Source organism: Bubalus kerabau, chromosome 23 (assembly GCF_029407905.1).
Source record: "Bubalus kerabau isolate K-KA32 ecotype Philippines breed swamp buffalo chromosome 23, PCC_UOA_SB_1v2, whole genome shotgun sequence".
NCBI classification, from domain to species: Eukaryota; Metazoa; Chordata; class Mammalia; order Artiodactyla; family Bovidae; genus Bubalus; species Bubalus kerabau.
Window position 1 is genome coordinate 17,289,884 of NC_073646.1, and position 24,092 is coordinate 17,313,975.

Below are 24,092 nucleotides of genomic sequence, written 5' to 3' on the forward strand. Positions count from 1 at the left end.
GGCTGCAATCACCATCTGCAGTGATTTTGGAGCCCCCAAAAATAAAATCAGCCACTATTTCCACTGTTTCCCCATCTATTTCCCATGAAGTGATAGGACTGGATGCCATGATCTTCGTTTTCTGAATGTTGAGCTTTAAGCCAACTTTTTCACTCTCCTTTTTCACTGTCATCAAGAGGCTCTTTGGTTCTCTTCACTTTCTGCCATAAGGGTGGTGTCATCTGCATATCTGAGGTTATTGATATTTCTCCCTGCAATCTTGATTCCAGCTTGTGCTTCCTCCAGCCCAGCGTTTCTCATGATGTACTCTGCATAGAAGTTAAATAAGCAGGGTGACAATATACAGCCTTGACATACTCCTTTTCCTATTTGGAACCAGCCTGTTGTTCCATGTCCAGTTCTAACTGTTGCTTCCCAAAGTGGCAAACATTATCTTTGTAAGCCCCATTGCCCTTGAAGGGATCCCACCAACAGATGAACTTCTAGCAGGCATTGTGTGTCTGTCACCCACCCTAGCAGGTTCACTGTTGTGAAACATGTTGTAGGAAACATGGAAGATGAAGGCCTGAATATCTAGAGAGATTGGTTATTGTACAGTATTTCCCTCTCAAAGGCCAGCTATTTTCTGGTTGTCCCTCAAGGAGATTATAAAGGCAACCTTGTGGGCCCGGACAGGGCTCAGGAGAAGAGCATGAAACAGGAGGGAAGGGGGCAGGGCACAACTTTTGAAAGAATGACATAGCCCAGGGGCATAGCATAAACCAATTAAAATCAAATGGATCCAAGATGACAAGTCAAATTCAACTAAACCTTGATCCTCAATCTGCAAGCTAAATGACGCACCCAGAGGTGCCAGGGCAGTTCCAAGGCACTGTCAAAAAACCAAGGAGTTGGTGGTTCCCCAATTGTTGGAATGATCTTCCCACTCATTAGCATATGAAATCACTCAGCTCAGGGAAACTAAACACACCACATTCCATGGCCACTGCATTCACCCTCTGCAATGGCCCACACCCTGTGGAGTGTGCTTCTCTCTGAATCTGAACAAGTCCACCTCTTACCTATCGCTGTGTCTCTCACTGAATTTTTTCAATGAGACATCAAGAGCCTGAGCTTCACTAGGTCCTGAAGCCAGGCACTGTGGGTTTTGGCCAGGCTCAAGTCTCAGTCAGATTGGACTGAGTGACTAAGCATAGCACAGAGTCCCTGCCACATGGGTTTGAGCCCCAATCTTAGGTAAACGGTTTCAAGCACAACTTTCAGAAATGGAAAGATGATGACCTGTCCAATACTTTGTAAGCAGTACCATAGATGGAGAGAAGAGCTGAAGGATGGGAGGAAAAAGCAGTGGGTAAAATCTGCCGAGGAATCCCCTTCATAACCTGTGGAAAATCTGCTACACACCTGACCTGTGCTCAGTTTTCATTGGCCTGATCCTTGGCACAAAGAAGATTAAGGACAGAAGAACCCCCACCCGCTTGGGCAACAGCTACTAAGGCACAGCAGATAGTAGAGCCTTTGGGACACCCTGGGGCACTCACTGTTGCTTGACTGTTCAAAGAGGGTTTGAGGAAATAAGAAATGAGAGATTGTAAAGGAATTAAGATTTTGTTAGCCATGTGTTCCTCCAGCCACAGGACCAAGGACCTCCTACCTTAACCAGAGGTCTTCTGGAATCTGAGACTGAGCCACATAAGCTTTCTGCTGAGTTTGTTTTTGCTCTCCCGGTTTCCAGCATGCTGGGCCTCTTGTCACTTCCCCTGTGCTGGATTTTCTTCGCATTCAGCTTCCACCTTGGGGGCTTTTGCCCAAGCTGGGCTTCTGTTGTGATTGGCCTCCGCCTTGCGGGGGCCGAGCCAAGGTTGATTCAGCCAGGTTAAATCCAAGTCATGGCACCGTATATGTCGGGGGAGTGTGTAATTTCCTCAGTTCTGTCTCGCTGCAGCAAAAATCTGAAGCAACGAATGGACCAGTGTTATAGCTCAGTTTTATTGGCAAGCAAAGGAAAATACATCCTTGAGACACGAGGGTGGGCCAACCCAAAAGACTCGAAGAGAAGCCCCAATCCTTCTAGGCTTCCTCCTTTTATACATTTGTCTCCTCTCCTCTGAGCCTGCCCTATGCAAATTGGGCTAACCAGGAGGGCTGTTTGTTTTACCTGAGGTCCTCACTCTGGTCCTCGGACCTTCCTTTGTTCTATTTGCATGGGCTTTTCCCTTCTTTGTCTTTTAGCCACTACCATTTTGGACTCCTTTTTCCTATTCTAACTACCTAACAGATCCATGCAGTCAAAGCTACAGTTTTTCCAGTAGTCATGTGTGGATGTGAGAGTTAGACCATAAAGGAGGCTGAGCACTGAAGAATTAATGCTTTTGAATTGTGGTGCTGGAGAAGACTCTTGAGAGTCCCTTGGTCAGCAAAGAGATTAAACCAGTCAATCCTAAAAGAAATCAACCCTGAATATTCATTAGAAGGACTAATGCTGAAGCTGAAGCTCCAATACTTTGGCCACGTGATGCAAAGAGCTGACTCATTGGAAAAGACCCTGATGCTGGGAAAGATTGAAGGCAAAAGGAGAAGGGGGCAGCAGAAGATGAGATGGTTAGATAGCATCATCAACTTAGTGGATATGAATTTGAGCAAACTCTAGGAGATAGTGAAGGACAAATAAGCCTGGCATGCTGCACTCCATGGGGTTGCAAAGAGCTGGTCACAACTTAGCAACCAAGCAACAACAATGGAAAATTGGTGAAACTGAAATAAATTTGAGGTTTAATTAATAGCAAAATGCCAGTGTCTGTTTCTGAGTTTTAACAAATGTACTCTTGGTGATGTCAGATGTTAACAATGGAGGAAACTGGAGGCAGGGGAGGGGATGTGCTATAATATGAGAACTGCCTGTACTGTCTATAAATTTCTGTAAATCTAAAGTTATTCCCAAGTGAAAATTTGTTAATCACTGTTTGGTGGTGGTGGTTGAATCGCTAAGTACCGTCTGACTCTTGCAACTCCATGGAGTAGCCCACCAGGCTCCTCTGCCCATGGGATTTTCCAGGCAAGAATACAGGAGTGGGCAGCCATTTCCTCCTCCAGGGGATCATCCCAACCCACATCTTCTACATTGCAGCCAGATTCTTTATTGTTGGGCCACTGGGGATTCAAGAGAAACTTAAAAATAGGCTTTTCCACTGGAGATCATCACACTGATTGAAGTAAGACAGAGGAGAAATATCATATTATATCCCTTATATGTGGGCTTTAGTCCTCCAGGCTCCTCTGTCCATGATATTTCCCAGGCAAGAATCCTGGAGTGGAGCTTTGCTTGTGGCTCAGTGGTGAAGAATCCACCTGCCAATGCAGGGGACATGAGTCAGATTCCTGGTCTGGAAAGATCCCACATGCCATGGAGCAATTAAACCAGTTTGCCACAACCAATAGGAGAAGGCATTGGCACCCCCACTCCAGTACTCTTGCCTGGAAAATCCCATGGACAGAGGAGCCTGGTAGGCTGCAGTCCATGGGGTCGTGAAGAGTGGGACACGATTGAGTGACTTCCCTTTCACTTTGCACTTTTCATGCATTGGAGAAGGAAATGGCAACCCACTCCAGTGTTCTTGCTTGGAGAATCCCAGGGACAGGGGAGCCTGGTGGGCTGCCATCTCTGGGGTCGCACAGAGTCAGACATGACTGAAGTGACTTAGCAGCAGCAGTAGCAGCCACAACCAATGAGCCCACGTGCGACAGCTACTGAGCTTGCACCCTAGAGCCTGTGCTCCACAACAATAGAAGCCACTGCAGTGAGAAACCCATGCACTGCAACTATTAACACAGAGTAGCCCCCCATTCGCCCAGAACTAGAGAAAAGCCCTTGAGCAGCAAAGGCCCAGTGAAGCCAAAAATAAATAAATAAATAAATAAAATTATTAAAAAAAAAAAAAAGAATACTGGAGTGGGTTGCTATTTCCTCCTCCACGGAGGAGGGCTTCCCAACCCAGGGATTGAACCAGTGTCTCTTGCATTGGCAGGTGGATTCTTTACCGCTGAGCCACCAGGGAAGCCCGGGTAGTTTGTTATAGCAACCCTAACAAATCCACTGTGTATATCCTACATAGTCCGGCAACTTTCATTCCATTGTGATCAAAAGAACCCAAGATGGTATGGCCCTGTGAGAGAACACACGTCCCATTTTGTCAGACCCGGCAGTGTTGTTTTGAACATGGTTTGGCTGAAACACGGAAAGAAGGGAATCATTCAGCAATCAGGCTAAATGGGTCATACTTTGAACCTTAACATGGTTGAGCACAGGAGTATCCAGACCTACAGGCATCCAGGCAGTGTGAGTTTACCCAGCCATTAGTTGGATTAGTTACCACTATCCTTGCCTAATAAATTCAACCATATTAGGCCTAGAATAATAAAGTATTGTCTCAATACCACATCATTGGGCTTCCTTAGTGGCTCCATGGTAAAGAACCCGTCTACAATTCAGGAACTGCATGAGATGTGCATTCAATCCCTGGGTCAGGAAGATGCCCTAGGGGAGGACACAGCAACCCACTCCAGTATTCTTGCCTGGAGAACCCCATGGACAGAGGAGCCTGGTGGGCTACAGCCCATAGGGTCACAAAGAGTCAGACATGACTGAAGCGGCTTCCCATGGCACTGTACCACATCAGTATCATAAGTATCAATTGCACGTTATAATAAATCCTACCATCACATTCGGCAGAGTCTTGAATATTTTCAGGAGAGCTTTTGCATCATTTGTGAAATCTTCACATAAGCCCTGCAATAACAACCAAAAAAAGAATTTTTATCCCTGCTTCTCTGATGAAGCAACTGAGGCCCACATAAGTTTTTTTTCCTTCTTCTTTGGCCCATCTATTCAATCTTTCTCCCCTCCCCTTCACACCATCGTGCTCCTCTCTGATAATCCTTTTGGGCAACCTGGAGTATATTCTTCCAAATTTGTCTCCATAGTCATATTCAGTTCAGTTCCATTCAGTCACTCAGTCCTGTTCGACTCTCTGCAATCCCATGAATCACAGCATGCCAGGCCTCCTGGTCCATCACCAACTCCTGGAGTTCACTCAAACTCACGTCCATCAAGTCAGTGATGCTATCCAGCCATCTCATCCTCTGTCGTCCCCTTCTTCTGCTGTCCCCAATCCCTCCCAGCATCAGGGTCTTTTCCAATGAGTCAACTCTTCGCATGAGGTGGCCAAAGTATTGGAGTTTCAGCTTTAGCATCAGTCCTTCCAATGAACACCCAGGACTCATCTCCTTTAGGATGGACTGGTTGGATCTCCTTGCAGTCCAAGGGACTCTCAAGAGTCTTCTCCAACACCACAGTTCAAAAGCATCAATTCTTCAGCGCTCAGCTTTCTTCACAGTCCAACTCACATCCATATATGACCACTGGGAAAACCATAGCCTTGACCAGACGGACCTTTACTGGCAAAGTAATGTCTCTGCTTTTGAATATGCTATCTAGGTTGGTCATAACTTTCCTTCTAAGGAGTAAGCATATTTTAATTTCAGGGCTGCAATCACCATCTGCAGTGATTTTGGAGCCCAGAAAAGTTAAGTCTGACACTGTTTCCACTGTTTCCCCAACTATTTCCCATGAAGTGATGGGAACAGATGCCATGATCTTCATTTTCTGAATGTTGAGCTTTAAGCCAACTTTTTCACTCTCCTCTTTCACTTTCATCAAGAGGGTTTTTAGTTCCTCTTCACTTTCTGCCATAAGGGTGATGTCATCTGCATATCTGAGGTTATTGATATTTCTCCCAGAAATCTTGATTCCTGCTTGTGCTTCTTCCAGCCCAGTGTTTCTCATGATGCATAGAAGTTAAATAAGCAGGTTGACAATATACAGCCTTGACGTACTCCTTTTCCTATTTGGAACCAGTCTGTTGTTCCATGTCTAGTTCTAACTGTTGCTTCCTGACCTGCATATAGGTTTCTCAAGAGGCAGGTCAGGTGGTCTGGTATTCCCATCTCTTTCAGAATTTTCCACAGTTGATTGTGATCCACACAGCCAAAGGCTTTGGCATAGTAAATAAAGCAGAAATAGATGTTTTTCTGGAACTCTCTTGCTTTTTCCATGATCCAGCAGATGTTGGCAATTTGATCTCTGGTTCCTCTGCCTTTTCTAAAACCAGCTTGAACATCAGGAAGTTCATAGTTCACATACTTCTGAAGCCTGGCTTGGAGAATTTTGAGCATTACTTTACTAGCATGTGAGATGAGTGCAATTGTGCAGTAGTTTGAGCATTTTTTGGCATTGTCTTTCTTTGGGATTGGAATGAAAACTGACCTTTTCCAGTCCTGTGGCCACTGCTGAGTGTTCCAAATTTGCTGGCATATTGAGTGCAGCACTTTCACAGCATCATCTTTCAGGATTTGAAATAGCTCAACTGGAATTCCATCACCTCCACTAGCTTTGTTCATAGTGATGCTTTCTAAGGCCCACTGGACTTCACATTCCAGGATGTCTGGCTCTAGGTCAGTGATCACGCCATCGTGATTATCTGGGTTGTGAAGCTTTTTTTGTACAGTTCTTCTGGGTATTCCTGCCACCTCTTCTTAATATCTTCTGCTTCTGTTAGGTCCATACCATTTCTGTTCTTTATCGAGCCCATCTTTGCATGAAATGGTCCCTTGGTATCTCTAATTTTCTTGAAGTTATCTCTAGTCTTTCCCATTCTATTGTTTTCCTCTATTTCTTTGCATTGATCGCTGAGGAAGGCTTTCTTATCTCTCCTTGCTCTTCTTTGGAACTCTGCATTCAGATGCTTATATCTTTCCTTTTCTCCTTTGCTTTTCGCTTCTCTTCTTTTCACAGCTATTTGTAAGGCCTTCTCAGGCAGCCATTTTGCTTTTTTGCATTTCTTTTCCATGGGGATGGTCTTGATCCCTGTCTCCTGTACAATATCACGAACCTCCATCCATAGTTCATCAGACACTCTGTCTATCAGTTCTAGTCCCTTAAATCTATTTCTCACTTCCACTGTATAATCATAAGGGATTTGATTTAGGTCATACCTGAATGGTCTAGTGGTTTTCCCCCACTTTCTTCAATTTAAGTCTGAATTTGGCAATGAGTTCATGATCTGAGCCACAGTCAGCTCCCGATCTTGTTTTTGCTGACTGTATAGAGTGTCTCCATCTTTGGCTGCAAAGAATATAATCAATCTGATTTCAGTGTTGACCATCTGGTGATGTCCATGTGTAGAATCTTCTCTTGTGTTGTTGGAAGAGAGTGTTTGTTATGACCAGTGCATTCTCTTGGCAAAACTCTATTAGCCTTTGCCCTGCTTCATTCTGTACTCAAAGACCAAATTTGCCTATTACTCCAGGTGTTTCTCGACTTCCTAATTTTGCATTCCATAGTCATATAGTCACACACAATTAGATGTTTTTACACACCCTACACCTGGCTTTCCAGGTGGCACTAGTGGTAAAGAACACTCCTGCCAATGCAGGAGGCATAAGAGATGAGGGTTCAATCCCTGAGTTGGGAAGATCCCCTGGAGGAGGGCATGGCAACCCACTCCAGTATTCTTGCCTGGAGAATCCTATTGACAGAGGAGACTGGCGGACTACAGTCCAGAGGGTTGCACAGAGTTGGACACGACTGAAGCCACTTAGCAGGCAGCATGCACACTCTACACAATACATGGGCATTTGTCATTTTGCTCACATTCCTGGTTCCTGTTTTCTCATTCCACAACATGCCATGGAAAGCCCTCCAAGGCATCTGGTATTACTCTAATTCATTGTTTTTTAATGGCTGCACAAAATTCCATGGTGTGGATGTCCTATAATTTATTCAGTCATTAACAAGCATGCTGTTGTGTCCCCTCTCTTCCAACTAACAACAATGCTGCAATAAATTATTTCTATAAATGTCCACATGCAGTATGGCTTTCTATTTTCTTTGAGATAGAGTCCCAGGAGAGATTGCAGGATCAAAGAGTGTATGTATTTTTTTTTAACTGTTTTTAATAGAACAAAGCAAGAAAATAGGATTGTGGTTATCTGGAGAGTAGCTTGCCAGGGGATTCAACAGTAATGGTGATGATCCAATTCGGGCTCATGAATGCTTATTTTATCATTATTCTTTATAATTTGCATATATTTTATTTCCTTCATTATTTGATGCGTATCAAATATTGTATAACAATTTTAAGTAATCTGCATGTTTTAATTTGAATAAATGTGGCCAAAACAGCTGAAGGAACTCTAATCTTCACCAATATGAAAGAGTAACCCTTTTCCTGCTACCCCACTGGTAGGAGATGTAATTAGTCTTTCCCATTGTTTTTTCAGCCTGAGAGATGTATCTCATTGTTACCTTAATTTACAGTTCTCTGACTTATGCATCTGGGCATCTTTTCAGATGTTTGTCATCTATTTGAATGGACATCGGTTTGAATGGATAAAATGGCATTTTAAATGTTCTATAAACCCTTTCTAATTAAGTAAAAAGGGGAAGGCTGATACTCAGCCCTTTTAATCTCACCCCTCTGACAGATAAAGCTCAGAATTTTCAAACACCACAAACAAAAATAAATTAATCAACATGAATGGCTGCTCTCTCATCTAAATTCTAGATGCCATGGTGACATGAGCAACCTACAGGGGAATCCCAAACAACACCCAAGACCTCTGAAATACTAAACATGAATGTAATCTTCATATGGGAATTGGTGGGATTAACAGATCATGGTCATCATCAAGGTACAATGCATCGAATGATTATGTTCCCCCTTCCCTCCCCCAATTCATATGTTGAAATTAGAACTCTCAAGCTGATGGTATTTTAAGTGTGGCCTTTGGATGATATTTTATGTATGGTCTTTGGCTTCCCTGATAGCTCAGTTGGTAAAGAATCTGCCTGCAATGCAGGAGACCCCCATTCTATTCCTGGGTCAGGAAGATCTGCTGAAGAAGGGATAGGGTACCCACTCCGGTATTGTTGGGCTTCCCTTGTGGCTCAGCTGGTAAAGAATCCACCTGCAATGCAGGAGACCTGGGTTCAATCCCTGGGTCGGGAAGATCCCCTGGAGAAGGGAAAGGGCTACCCACTCCAGTATTCTGGCCTGGAGAATTCCATGAACTGTATAGTCCATGGGGTTGCAAAGAGTCAGACTCGACTGAGCAACTTTCACTTCACTTTATAAGGTGATGAGGTCATGAAGGTAAAGCCCACATGAATGGGATTAGTGCCCTTATAAAAGAGACCCCAGAGAGTTCCTCCCTGTTCTATCATATGAGGACACAGAAAGCAGATGACTATCTGTGAACCAGAAAGACAGAATCTACTGGACAGACACCAGAATCTGCTGGTGCCTTGATCCTAGATGTCCCAGCCTCCAGAACTGCAAACAATAAATTTCTGTTGTTTATAAGCTATCCAGCCTATGGTCATCTCCTACAGCAGCCTGAATGGATTAAGATAGAAAAAAAGTGTGTCCTTTACTGAATGAAAAGCTACCTGGTCACCCTGTATGAGAGTTATAACCGCCCCTCCCAGATCCCCACCCATCTGGCTAGTCTCTTCCCACGTGTTTCTCCTTTTCCGTACAGACTTACCACAGGTCAGTGTTTTTACAAGAGCTCTCTACTCATCAGTCCACTTCTACAGCACATCATGTACATCTCTCCAGGGAACAGCCAGAGATCTCAATTGTTTTATGTATAATTCATTTATTTTTGACTGCACTGGGTTTTCACTGCTGGGCATGGACATTCTCTAGTTGCAGCAAATGGGAGCTACTCTCCAGTTATGGTGCACAGGCTTTTCATTGCAGTGACCTCTCTTATTGCAGAGCACGGGCCCTAGAGCATGTGGGCTCAGAAGCTGCAGCTCGGGGGCTCTAGAATACAGGCTTAGTAGTTGTGGCACATGGGCTTAGTTGCTCCTTGGCATGTGGGATCTTTCCAGATCAGGAATTGAACTCATGTCATTTGCACTGGCAGGTGGATTCTAAGCCACTGGACCACCAGGAAAGTCTCTCATTTGTTTTTAATAGCTATACAACATCTCATAGTTTAGATGTACCAATCATCTGTTAGTGATAGACATTCAGGTGTCTCCAATTTGCTTTCCTTTACTATTTTTGTTTTGTTTTACTTCACTTTTTTTACCATATATATATCCATTGTTACAAACAACACTGTAATAAATTTTCTCGTGTTTGTGTCTTTTTGTAATTCTAGGTCAGATTCCTCTTGGCTTCACACACATATACTTAAATTTGTCACCATAACCACTCCAGCGCCAGATGTTATTAAGTATTGTTGCTCTGCTGTTTGTTTGACAAAATCTGAGGGTTTGAGAGTGAGAAGAGAAATTCATTGCAGTCTCATTCTTTAGCTGTGGCTTAAAACTCAACATTCAAAAAACAAAGATCATGGCATCCAATCCCATCACTTTATGGCAAATAGATGGGGAAACAATAGAAAAGTGACAGACTTTATTTTCTTGGGCTCCAAAATCACTGTGAACAGTGATTATAGCCATGAAATTAAAAGATGCTTGCTCCTTGGAAGAAAAGCTATGACAAACCTAGACAGTGTATTAAAAACCAGAGACATTAATATGCTAACAAAGGTCCATCTAGTCAAAGCTAAATTTTTTCCAGTAGTCATGTATGGATGTGAGAATTAGACCATAAAGAAGGCTGAGTGCTGAAGAATTGATGCTTTTGAACTGAGGTATTGGAAAAGACTCTTGAGAGTCCCTTGGACCACAAGGAGTTCAAACCAGTCAATCCTAAAGAAAATCAACCCTGAATATTCATTGGAAGAACTGATGCTGAAGCTGAAGCTCCAACACTTTGGCCACCTCATGTGAAGAGCCAACTCATTGGAAGAGACCCTGATGCTGGGAAAGATTGAAGGCAGGAGGGGAAGGGGACGACAGAGGACAAGATGGTTGGATGGCATCACCAACTCAATGGACATGAGTTTGAGCAAGCTCCAGGTGTTGGTGATGGCTAGGGGAGCCTGGTGTGCTGCAGTCCATGGGGTTGCAAAGAGTTGGACACCACCGAGCGACTGAACAACAACAACATAGAAATCATCTATAGTTTTATCACTAGAATTTAATTTTTATAGTTTCTCAGTCCTTTTGATTGGCTGATTCATTTGCCTTTTTTCCTCCTGGAATTTAACTATTATTACATACTAATGATAGCTAATATAGATTAAAAGTTACACTAATTTTTTTTTAATTTCCAATTATTTTTGAACAATTGATTCCTTGTTACTATTTGAAAGCAAAAAGTTGAATCTGATATAGTTCCTGCCTGCAGTTAACTTACAGTCTTACTGGAGCATCAGTGGTGCAGTGGTAAAGAATCTGCCTGCCAAAGCAGGAGATGTAAGAGATGTGGGTTTGATCCCTGGGTTGGGAAGCTCCCCTGGAGTTAGAAATGGCAACTCACTCCAGTATTCTTGCCTGGAGAATCTCATGGACAGAGGAGACTGGTGGGCTACAGAGTTGCAAAGGGTCAGACACGACCGAGCAACTGAGTGTACACACACACACACACAGACACATGACATATACAAATAAATACAATTAATAAAATGTAAATGCCACAGTGTAAGTATAAACACAGCACTCACTGGATTCAGAGATGGTACAGGAAGATCGGAAGGCAACACAAAGGAAATGACACTGGAGTCAAGCCTTGAGGTGCTGGTCCAATTTTTGTATTTGAAAATCGGTGGAAGGAAAAGCACTTAAGGAGAACAAGGAACAAAGTGTCTTTCCTTTCCGAGTCCTTGGCCAGGAATACAAACAAGTAACAGTGAATTGCAAATATGCATTGACTACCGGTGACTGCTGGTGAAATGCATGCATGGCAGTACACACATGATGAATGCATTATCCACGTCTGCATTACGTGAGATCTCCATCCCTTCATAATAACAGGAAGCTAAGGCACTGCACTGGAGAAGGAAATGGCACTACTCCAGTACTGTTGCCTGGAAAATCCCATGGACAGAGGAGCCTAGTAGGCTACAGTCCATGGGGTCACAAAGAGTCGGACACAACTGAGCGACTTCCCTTTCTTTCTGGTAGCTTAGCTGGTAAAGAATCTGCCTGCAAAGCAGGGGACCCTGGTTCAATCAATTCCTGCGTTGGAAAGATCCCCTGGAGGAGGGCATGGCAACCCACTCCAGTATTCTTGCCTGGAGAATCCTCATGGACAGAGAAGCCTGGTGGGCTGCAGTCCACAGGATCACAAAGAGTCAGACACGACTGAGTGATTAAGCAAGCAAGCCAGGCACTGCACACCTTCTCGATCTAGCTATGTGACAGCATTATATGGAAGTAAATTCAGTGGCAATGCTGAAAGAAAAAGGAAAAGCTAAAATGTGTTCCGATAAACTTCATGCATTCAACAAATAACCAATATTCTAGTTACAGGAGATAAAATGGAGGAAAGACAGCAAGCCGAAGGTGAGGCTTATGTCTAATGGGGAACAGGGGAAAGTTTAAAGAACAATAAAAACAGTCTATCACCACCTGCCAGGCTTCTTTTCTCAATACCATTCATTCTCCTACAAAAGGAACCAAGGGTCCCAGGAGAAATGGCTGATTCTAGGACTGGAAAATACAAAAGAAGCCTGGAGTATCTCATAGAGTAGAAAAGTAAGGAAGTGCTCCCCCAAAAAAGGAGAGGGTGTGTCAGAGGAACACAGGAGTGAATCTGAAAGAGCTCCCAGTGGTCAAAGCTGGAACAATTTGAGCAAAGAATAAATAGCACAGTATTGGATTCTAACCCAAAGTATACAGAAAATATGTATGAGTTCATACTTGTGTGACTGAATGGTTGCATAAATAAATGTATTGGAGGAAAAGCAACAAACCCTCTGTATAGAAAAATTCCAAATTATATCTATAGATCCCTATCACCACCAATTCCACTCCCTTTGGGTGTGGGCCACTTAGTAACTGACTTCTAACAAATAGGGAAAACAGCTTGAGTATAAAAAGGAAAGTAGTAACCTTACCGTAGAGAGGTTTGGCAGACACGACCGTCACTTCATGATCAAAGTCAGCATCACAATTGATGAGTCGTGTTGATAGCATGTACCTCTGTGCTGTTCTTCCCCTGCCCACAAAATTCCCCAGCTGGCATCGTGAGCGAAAAAAAGCTTCCAACAAACCCAGTTGAGATACATCTGACAAACTTCTGACCAGTCATCCTCAAAACCATTAAGGGGAAAGTGGGGTGGGAGGTACTGGGAGGTTGGGATTGACACATATAAACAGTTCATACTATGTATAAAATAGATAACACAAGAGAATATACTGTATAGCCCAGGAAACAAACAGTTCATACTATGTATAAAATAGATAACACCTGAGAATATACTGTATAGCCCAGGAAACTCTACTTGATTCACTATGGTGGCCTGAGTGGGAAGGAAATCCAAAAAAGGGGGGTATATGAATATGTATGGCTGATTCACCTTCCTGTACCATAGAAACTAACACAACCTTGTAAAGCAACTATAACCCAATAAAAATTAATTTTAAAAAACATCAAGTTCATAAAAACAAAGGCAAGACCAGCAGAAACTAAGAAGACTTGAAGTTTAGGGACTTCCCTGGTGGTCCAGTGGTTAAGAAGCCGCCTGCCAATGCAGGGAACACAAGTTCAAATCCTGGTCCCGAAAGACTCCACACGCTTAGAGGCAACTAAGCCTGTGGGCCACAACTACTGAGCCCTCAAGCTCTAGAGCCCATGCTCCACAACAAGAGATGTCATCACCTTGTTTATATTATAGTTTCCTCATTGCTCAAAAGTTAAGTTTAATTAGATGCCATTTGTTTATTTTTGTTTTTATTTCCATTATTCTAGGAGATGGGTCGTAGAGGATCTTGCTGTGATTTATATCAGAGTGTCCTGCCTATGTTTTCCTCTAAGAGTTTTATAATTTCTGGTCTTACATTTAGGTCTTTAATTCATTTTGAGTTTACTTTTGTGTTCGGTGTTAGGAAGTGTCCTAATTTCATTCTTTTAGACGTAGCTGACCAGTTTTCCCAGCACCACTTATTGAAGAGACTGTCTTTTCTCCATTGTATATTTTTGCCTCCTTTGTCAAAGATAATAAGGTGCCCATAGGAGGGTGGATTTATTTCCAGCCTTTCTAGCTTGTTCCATTGGTCCATATTTCTGTTTTTCTGACAATACCATACTAAGGTGAAAAAACTACCCTCAGAATGGGAGAAAATAATAGCAAATGAAACAACTGGCAATGAATTAATCTCCAAAATACACAAGCAGTTCATGCAGTTCAATACCAGAAAAGCAAACAATCCAATCAAAAAGTGGGCAGAAGACCTAAACAGACATTTCTCCAAAGAAAACATACAGATGGCTAATAAACTCATGAGAAGACACTCAACATTGCTCATTCTTAGAGAAATGCAAATCAAAATTACAATGAGGTATTACCTCACACTGGTCAGAATGGCCATCATCAAAAATCTATAAACAACAAATTCTGTAGAGGGTATGGAGAAAAGGGAACCCTCTTGCACTGTTGGTGGGAATGCAAATTGATACAGCCACAATGGAGAACAGTATAGAGATTCCTTTCAAAAAACTAAGACTAAAACTACCATATGACCAAACAATCCCATTACTGGGCATATACCCTGAAAAAAACATAATTGAGAAGGACACATGCACACCAATGTTCATCACAGCACTATTTACAATAGCTAAGACATGGAAGCAACCTAGGTGTCCATCGACAGTTTAATGGACAAAGAAGATGTGGTCCATATATAGAATGGAATAATACTCAGCCATAAAAATGGAACACGTTTGAGTCAGTTCTAATGAGGTGGATGAACCTGGAGCCTATATACAAAGTGAAGTAAGTCAGAAATAGAAAGAAAAATATCATATATTAACACATATATAGAGAATCTAGAGAGATAGTACTGACCATCCTATGTGCAGGGCAGCAAAGGAGACACAGATATAAAGAACAGACTTTTGAACACAGTGGAGGAATGAGAGGGTGGGATGATTTGAGAGAATAGCATAGAAACACATACACTACCATATGTAAAATAGATAGCCAGCAGGAATTTGCTGCATGATGCAGCGATCCCAAATCCAGTGCTCTGTGAAAAACTAGAGAGTTGGGAAGGGGTGGAAGGTGGGAGGGAGCTTCAAGAGGGAGGGGACATATGTATGCCTATGGCTGGTTCATTGGTATATGGCAGAGACCAACACAAGGTTGTGAAGTAATTATCCTCCAATTTAAAAAAGAGAGAGAGAACCCACCAGAACAAGAAGACTATGCACCACAGCTGGAGAGTAGCCCCTGCTCACTGCAACTAGAGTAAGCTCCTGTGCAGCAGCAAAGACCCAGAGCAGCCATAAATAAACAACAACAAAAGGGTAACTGTGTGAAGCAACAGAGGGGTTAACTCACCCAATTGTGGCCAACATTTCACAGTGCATATGTGTATCAAATCATCACATCCTACACCTTCAACTTACACAATTGTTACATGGCAATTATATCCCAATGAATCTGAAAAAAATAAAAATAGATGCCATGTGGTATCCTGCATGAGATCCTGGAATAGAAAAAGAACACTGGTGATAAAAACTAGGGCAATCCAGGTAAGATCTGAAGTTTCACTTCCAAAACATAAAAATAAAGTTAGTCTCTTACATCTCCTGCATTGGTAGGCAGATTCTTTACCACCAAGCCACCCAGGAAGCACCAAAATAAAAGTTAGATTAAGGGCTATTGGATATTGCTAAGTTGGATAAGTCTGTAGTATTTACTTCCTTACTCCCAATATCATAATGCCTGGTATATACTAAAACAATGCCTGCCTTGAAAAATATATATCGTGAGTGAATGAATAAGCCACAGAATTAGAAATGCCATAATTTAGTCTACCATTCCCATTAACAGACTTTCAGATGGTCTCCAACTCAGACTGGTTTTCTTGCAATTGCCTCCTAGTGCTGTTATACATGGCATATTTTTAGCTACTGAAGCATATCCTTTTGTACTAATCCCTTTGTTCCCAAGGTATGGATTCCTCAAGGTGAAACCTCTGTTACCGCTTAAGTGTGTATGTATGTGATCAGTCACTCGGTCATGTCCAACTCTTTGCGACCCTATGGATTGTAGTCTGCCAGGCTCCTCCATCTATGGAATTTTTCCAGGAAAGAATACTGGCGTGGGTTGCCGTTTCCTACTGCAGGGGATCTCTAATCAGAAGGCAGATTCTTTACCACTAGTGCCACATGGGAAGCCCGTGTCAGAGTCACACCTAGGCCCCCTTTCTTAAAAATGTTAACAGGAAGTCTTTCTTTAAAGATTGTGATGGCTTACTGTCATATCAGCAGTGCATAAAACTTTCTTATTTCTCTCTGCACTCTAATAATTTCAACTTCAATATATCAATAATTTCAATTTTATTAAATTTCAAATTTTAATGATTTAAATTTTAATATTTTCCAATTTGATGAATGAATGTCATCATCAAATTAAACTTCTAAATATTAAAAATATTAAAACACTGACACAGTTGCACCAGTTTTAGACTTTTTCTTGGTCACTTCCATGTCCTGCATTGTGAATTGCCTGTTGATCTCTTTTGGCCCAGTTTCCTATTGGGGTGCTTTTATTTTGAGTTCGTGCTGTTAAGTCAACTTGTAGTGTCTATGGGTGTTAGGGAGAGTAACTCTTTGTCGTGCATTTCAAATATGTTATTACTTATAGTTCACTCCATCTTACGTTGCAGACTTTTTATTAAAGTGTGGTCAAATCTGTCAGCTTTTTCTTTTGAGGTTTCTGAGGTTCCCATCTTGCTGACAGAAATTGACTTTCAATTCTAAGACTAGCCTTCCCTTCTCAGGGAGTTCCCTTTAGCAAGTCCTGGAGGCCATGAGCCTGTATATTCACCATCAGTCATTTCAGAACACATCTTCCCAGTGGGTCTGTTCATTTCTCTGTCCAGATGGACTAGAAGGCATAGCCTTTGGACACAGTTTGTTCATCAACCAAGGATGCCAACGCCTTTTACCACGAAAATCTGAAAAAGTGACAGCCGCCAGGGCTGCTGTTAGCACAGGAAGAGACGGCTGCCAAGGAAGTCTGAAAGTGAACACAAAGCCCTTGCTGAGGCAGGAACCACACAGGTGCACCTTTCCCTCGACTTCTAATATTTTACAATAGCGAATGTACGGAAAAGTTGTGAGAATGATACAACAAAAGACCATACATCGATGATTTAGATTTGACTGTTAACATTTTGGCACTTTTAAAAAATTAGTTTTGGACTTCCCTGGAGGTACAGTGGATAAGAATCTGCCTGATAGAGAGGAGGGAGAGGGGTTCGGGATGGGGAACATGTGTATACCTGTGGTGGATTCATGTTGATGTATGGCAAAACCAATACAATATTGTAAAGTAATTAACCTCCAATTAAAATAAATAAATTTATTTAAAAAAAAAAGAATCTGCCTGACAATGCAGGAGACATGGGTTCAATCCCTGGTCGGGGAAGATTCCACATGGGGCAAAGCAACTAAGCCGGTATGCCACCACTGCTGAAGCCTGACTGTTGTAACTACTGAAGCTCAAGCGCCTAGAGCCTGTGCTCTGGAACAAAAGCAGCCACCACGATGAGAAGCCCACACAGAGTAGCCCCCAACCTCCACAGCTAGAGAAAGCCCGCACACAGCAATGAAGACCCAGCACAGCCATAAATAAATCAAAAAACAAAAATCACTCTCTTCACACACACATAAATAAATATACACGCATAGATCTATATTGCACTAAACCAATTGAAAGCAAGTTGCAGATACTTCAATCCTAAAAACTTGTCATGTATATCCTAAGAGCAAGAACACTGTGCTATAAAATTATAGTACAGTTATCACACTCTGGAGAATTACTATCAGTAAAATACAGTTGACTAACAATCAGTTCATATCCACATTTTCCCGTTATCTCTATAATGTTCTTCGAAACTGGATTATTTTCTTTTTGGTGCAGGACCCTATCAAAGGTCACGTATCACATTTCATTGTCTTTCCTTTTCATTCTTCTTTAATCTAGAACAGTTCCCAAACATGTTTGTTTGCTTTCATGGCATGTATATTTTTTTAAAGTTCAGGTCAGTTGTTTTGCACGATGTCTCTCAATTTGGATTTCTTGGATTTTCTTCTCCTGGATATATTTTTGGCAAGAATACTGCATAAGCATGGCTGTGACCAGCTCAGTGTCTGTATCCCAGGAGGTGAATGATGTAGGTTTGATTACTCAGCTAAGGTGATCCCTGCATATTTCTCCATTCTAAAGGTACCTTTATCATAAATTAATAAATGATCTGTAGGTAGATATTTTGAGGCTTATGCCACACTCTTCCCAACAATATTTCTTCTAATGGTTTCAGCCTAGCCTGTTGATTCTTTCATGAACTGAGTACTTCACTGTGGTTACAAAATGTGAGCTTCTAAGTCTAACCTTCCTTCTAGCGTTATTAGTTGACATTCTTCAGCACTTTCTCTTCTCCCTCTGTCTTTTTTCTATCTTAATATCAGTATGGACCCATGGGCTCTCCTTTAATCCTGTTATAATTGTTTATTTCTTTTATTTTTGTTGTGCTGTGTCTTTGTTGCTGTGTGGGCTTTTCTCTAGTTGCAGCGAGCAGGGGCTACTCTCTCATTGTGATGTATGGGCTTCTCATTGCAGTGGCAACTCTTGTTGTGGAGCATCGGCTCTAGTGTATGTGGGCTTCAGTAGTTGTGGCTCCCAGGCTCTAAAGCGCAGGCTCAGTAGTTGTGGTACATGGGCTTAGTTGCTCCTCAGCATGTGGGATCTTCCTGAACCAGGAATCGAACCCATGTCGCCTTCCTTGGCAGGCAGATTCTTTACCACTGAGCCACCAGGTAAGCCTCTATCATTTTTAATTTAGATGTTCAAATTATCCTGAATTTAGCCAGTGGGAGCCCTTTCAGGCTAATTTCTCTTTCATTGAGATATGTTTCCATTCTTCCGAGGCACTCCATATTTTCTGATTAAAAAGAAAAAAGAAAGATGTTTGAGGTACATACTTTGTAATTTTCCTGTCCCAACCCTGGAATCAGCCATTTCTCCTGGGAGCCCTGGTAACTTTTAGTGGACAATGCTATTTAGAAACCAAGATCTGAGTATCAAGAGTGCTCCTTCCTCCTTGGATGTCATTCTTCAGTAGAGCAAATGCACTTTCAGCAAACATGGCATGGAAAGTCAGACCAAAAGTTATCGGGCAGCTGTGACATCAACAGATGCCGAATTCAGTGCTGGAATCAAGGATCATCCTCCAAGAACAAGAGGTATTTGTTTTCAGCTGACCAGCATCCACTCCTCATTCTTCTGATAACAGCACCCTTTTTCCTTTTAGGAATTATCACTGCCTTCTGTGAACAGTCGCAGTGGGACTGTAAGTCGAGGTGTTCTAAACCTCTCCTCATATTCGAACCCATCCTCATATCCATATTCAATCCCTAAATTAGACAGGAGCCCCTGGACCCAGGAAGTATGTTAAAGAATACTGAGACAGGTGTGAGCATAAGAGGGTTTGCCCACACATCCAGAACTGACAGAGTCACATGCTCTAAGAGAGATTAAATGAACACCCCTTTCCATGGTCGGTTGGTTTCTTTCTTTGTGAAAACTTTTATCCTACACAGGTGAAAGCTACCCTGTCTTTGTAGAAAAACTCTGACACAATAGAGCCCATATTGAACTTCCTTCCCTAATTTTGGTTCTTAGGTTCATCCTTTCTACTTCATAGAATTCAGTTGTTTTGACAAATATCTAGATGGATAGTGATACATTTTTAGCTCCTTCCAAATCCACACAACAGATAACCCTGCTTGTAAATCAGTGTTTTTTGTTTTTGTTTTTTTTTCCCTGAGAAAAAGCTTCTAAAACTTTGCTCATTTTATGTCCATCCCTGCAGGGTTCCTTTATTTACTTGCTTGTTTTGTGTGGAGTGAAATTAAAGGCTGAAATCTTGATCATCACAACTCCAAAATTACAATATTTATTTACCTCCCACTTTCCTTTTTTTGAATCCTTTTCCCCCTCCTCCTTCTTGTTATTTTCTAATCTCCAACATATGAGTGTTATGCAAAATGGTAGATGTGAATGAAAAGAATGATGGAAGGGAGGGAGGGAGGGAGGGGGAAAGTGGGAGAAGGATCAAAGGAAGGAAGGTTCTTCTATTCCCCAGGGCTTCTTGATGTAAAAGCACCAAATGTTTTCTGTCTTTTGGTGCACGAGTTTTTTAGTCACCCAACACTTGGATACTAAATTCATTCATGTCTATAGATCTGGTCATCACGAAGCACCATTTCTCTGGGGTGAATGGGGAGAAAGAGATACAAGGGTGCCAACCTGGTGGGGACCACTCATCACCTCTAAATGAACAACAGATTTGGATTTCAATATGAGCATCGAGACTAAAAGTTATCATCATGGCTATTCCAGGAGACACCAACTGCCAGAGAGACTGAGGCTCCTCTCCCGGCCCTGCCCTTAGAAATCTGACCTTACAGATGGGAGGAGTTTCAGTGTTGGCTGACAAGTTCAGCTATATGTGGAAAGAAAACAGCGAAGGGGAGGAAAAGGAAAAGCTGTAATCCATTTCCTGCAGTTTGGAGCAATAGACAGCCTTCCAATGAATAAGGCATGCATGCTGAGTCGCTTCAGTTGTGTACGACTCTTTGAGACCCAATGGACAGTAGCCCACCAGGCTCTTCTGTCCATGGGATTCTCCAGGCAAAAATACTGAAGTGGGTTGCAATTTCCTACTCCAGGGGATCTTCCCAACCCAGGGATCAAATCTGCATCTCTTATGTCTCCTTCATTGGCAGGTGGGTTCTTTACCACTAGCTGCACCTGGGAAAGTTTTCCAGTGCGGGGGAAGGGATTAATTAATTTCCTACTCACTGAAGACACTTTTAGCTCATCAAACGTTTATTGAGGGGGAGGAGGTCAGTGCCATATGAGAAGGCAAAAATAAGCACGTTCTCACAGTTTTGCTCATGAAGGGGAAATGGCCACCTCTGGCCTGAGCAGCGTGACAGTTCTTACTCGTGTTGTGTCACGTTGACACCAATGGTGTGCTACAAGCCCTTCACAGTGCACTGCCAGGTTTTGGTCCTTGTGCAAACGTCATTCCTTTTTTCCTACAGCTGGACTACTTGCTGTTACAGTGAGTTCTGTCTGATTTCTGTTGAGCTGAATGGGCCAGCAAAACTTTAGAAGGTGGAGTTAAACTTGAAACAAGTAGATACAAGTGGAGCAAAACATCAAGAAAGCACCAAGAAAAGATACAATATTTACTAGATTCTTGCTACTTAAAATGTGATCATCACACCTGCAGCATGGATATGACCTGGCCCTTTAGGAGAAATGCAGACTCTCCAGCCCCACCACAGACCTATTGAATCAGAATCTGCATAGTATCAACATCCCCACTGATTCATGTGCACATAAATATTTGAGAAGCCATAGCTTAGAGTATGGAGAAGGCAATGGCACCCTACTCCAATACTCTTGCCTGGAAAATCCCATGGACAGAGGAGCCTGGTAGGCTACAGTCCATGGGGTAGCTAAGAGTCAGACACGACTGAGCGACTTCACTTTCACTTTTCACTTTCATGTCTTGGAGAAGGAAATGGCAACCCACTTCAGTGTTCTTGCCTGGAGAATCCCAGGGATGGGAGAGCCTGGTGAGCTGCCATCTCTGGGGTCGCACAGAGTCGGACACAACTGAAGTGACTTAGCAGCAGCAGCAGCACTTAGAGTATATTGGGTTGGCAAAAAAGTTCGTTCAGATTTTTCTGTTATATCTTATGGGAAAAGCCAAATGAACTTTATGGCCAACCCAATCGAAGACAATTCTCCTACGAATGTGTAAGATACCTTGGTGGACTTCCCTGATGGTACAGTAGATGGGAATCTGCCTACCGATGCAGGGAACATGGGTTCAATCCCTGGTCCGGGACGGTTCCACATGCTGCAGAGCAACTAAGCCCATGCATCACAACTATTGAAGCCCTCACAGTCTAGGGCCTGCAAGCCACAACTACAGAGCCTGAGTGCCGTAACTACTGAAGCCCTTGCACCCTAGAGCCAGCAAGGTCCAACTACTGAGCCCATGTGCTACAGCTACTGAAGCCCATGCACCTACAGCTTGTGCTCCATAATGGGACAAGCCATCTCAATGAGAAGCCCTATGTATCGCCACTAGGGAGTAGCCCCATCCCGCCACAACTAGAGAAAGACTATGTGCAGTACTGAAGACACTGCAACCAAAAAAAATTTTTAAATAAATATAAGACCTTGGTCAGTGCATTAAGCGGGCCAAGGGCCATTGAAGGGTCAACAAAATGACTGTGTGCATGTTAGTCGTGTGTTAGTCGCTCAGTCATGTCCAGCTGTTTGTGACCCCATGGGCTATAGTCCTCCAGCCTCCTATTTCCATGGAATTCTCCAGGCAAGAATACTGGATTGGAGAATCATTCCCTTCGATCTTCCCGACCCAGGAATCAAAACCGGGTCTCCTGTATTACAGGCAGATTCTTTACCGCCTGAGCTATGAGGGGGAAAATAACCAAGTGATTAGTAGATAAAATAGAACGGTGGCAGATAAAATATAATACAGCCTGTTCTGTGTGCCACCACGGTTTCTGATGTGTGGAAGAGCAGGCACAGCTCAGGCAGGCTGAGAATTACTGTTTGCCCAGCACTTAGAGTATATCATCCTCTCTGATGGTCTCCACACCCCTGCCAGGGATGTAGCACAGGCTCCAGCGCCACCCCATTATACAGGTAGAGAGACTGAGGTTCTCAGAGGTGAAGTGACTGCCCAAAGGCACATGACTTCAGGGTTTACACACTGAATAGCTGGTTCTAGGAAGAGGGTCCTTCTACAGCTGCTTCCAACCACTGTGATAAGGACCAGGCAAGTTGTGAGACTCAAATGAAATCAGTGTGACAGGCATGTAAAGAAACAGTGTTAATCACCTATACTCTAATATGAAATTTAAAGTTTTTTTTTAATTTTAAAATATTTTTAAAAGAAACAGGGTTTGTCTAGTGGGGAGTTAGGGAAAATAGGAAAGCTGACACAAGGCTAGAAGCTTCAGATATCAGATCCTGAGCTCTGGTTCCATGAAGACTCCAGCTACACTTTCGTATCTTTCTTAGGTACACAGGAGTGAGATGATGTCAACAGTCCAACCCACTGAGACCCAGAAACCATCCAGGACATCATTTATCTCCCAAATCTAGGACGGGTGCCTTCTTTGGGCGATAATGGCCTATTTTCCTCCTCAGCAGGGTAACCAAACTTTCCTTCTCTCCAAGTGAGGTTGAAAAAACCCAGATTTAGGGCTTCTTGCTGATCTGAACTAACTTGAACAGAAAACCTGTTGTTCAGCCTTATTTCCTCTGCCGCCTGCCTAACCTGATTGTACTCACTTAAAAAGAAGTGCCCCGCAGAGAAACTGAAGAGCTTTGCTTAGAGTAATCAACAGAGATCTGGGGGCTGATGCAAACCCCCAGGAGACGTCTTCCCAACTGTGCCAGACTGCCTTTTGCTCACTCCTCTGGACATCATCTGTAAAGCTCTTGATCCCAATGAGCTTCAATAAAAGGATCCTTGCAGATTCTGAGAAACAGGTAAGCTGGGGCAAAGCTGGGAGGCTAAGGGCACTGGGTAGGAAGGTCGCCCCCTATACTGTGGGCAGTGTGGGTTCGCACTTGTCTTGCCTTCCTTCTAGATCCACTACCTTCATGTAGAGGGCCAGTGTAGGACAAAAAGAAGCAGAATTCCTGGAAAAAAACACTCAATTAAACTTACTCAGTGTGTCATTGGTTCATTTCACATTACCTCCAGGATAAATGAGAAGTCAAAAGTCCCAAGAAGTCGTAGCCTTGATTACCTGACATCCAATCATTGACTAGCTATGTTCAATGCAGCATGATACTAAAAAAAAAAAAGAAGAAGAAGAAGA

The 24,092-nt window shown here is 42.7% G+C and overlaps 1 protein-coding gene across 2 annotated transcripts in view; it reads right to left on the minus strand.

The window, feature by feature from the left end:
* Positions 1 to 1,910: 1,910 nt before the first annotated feature.
* RPS15A (ribosomal protein S15a) overlaps positions 1,911 to 24,092 on the minus strand; it is a 106,043-nt gene continuing 83,861 nt past the window's right edge. The window contains exons 6-7 of one of the 2 annotated variants that reach the window (XM_055561146.1): positions 4,715 to 4,786; positions 1,911 to 1,952 (exon numbers count right to left, since the gene is read on the minus strand). In XM_055561146.1, coding sequence (XP_055417121.1) covers positions 1,926 to 1,952; positions 4,715 to 4,786 — 99 coding nt within the window. In that variant the 3' untranslated portion in view covers positions 1,911 to 1,925. Of the gene's footprint in view, positions 1,953 to 4,714; positions 4,787 to 24,020; positions 24,065 to 24,092 lie in introns of those variants that run through there. The other variant, XM_055561149.1, reaches the window with a different exon arrangement.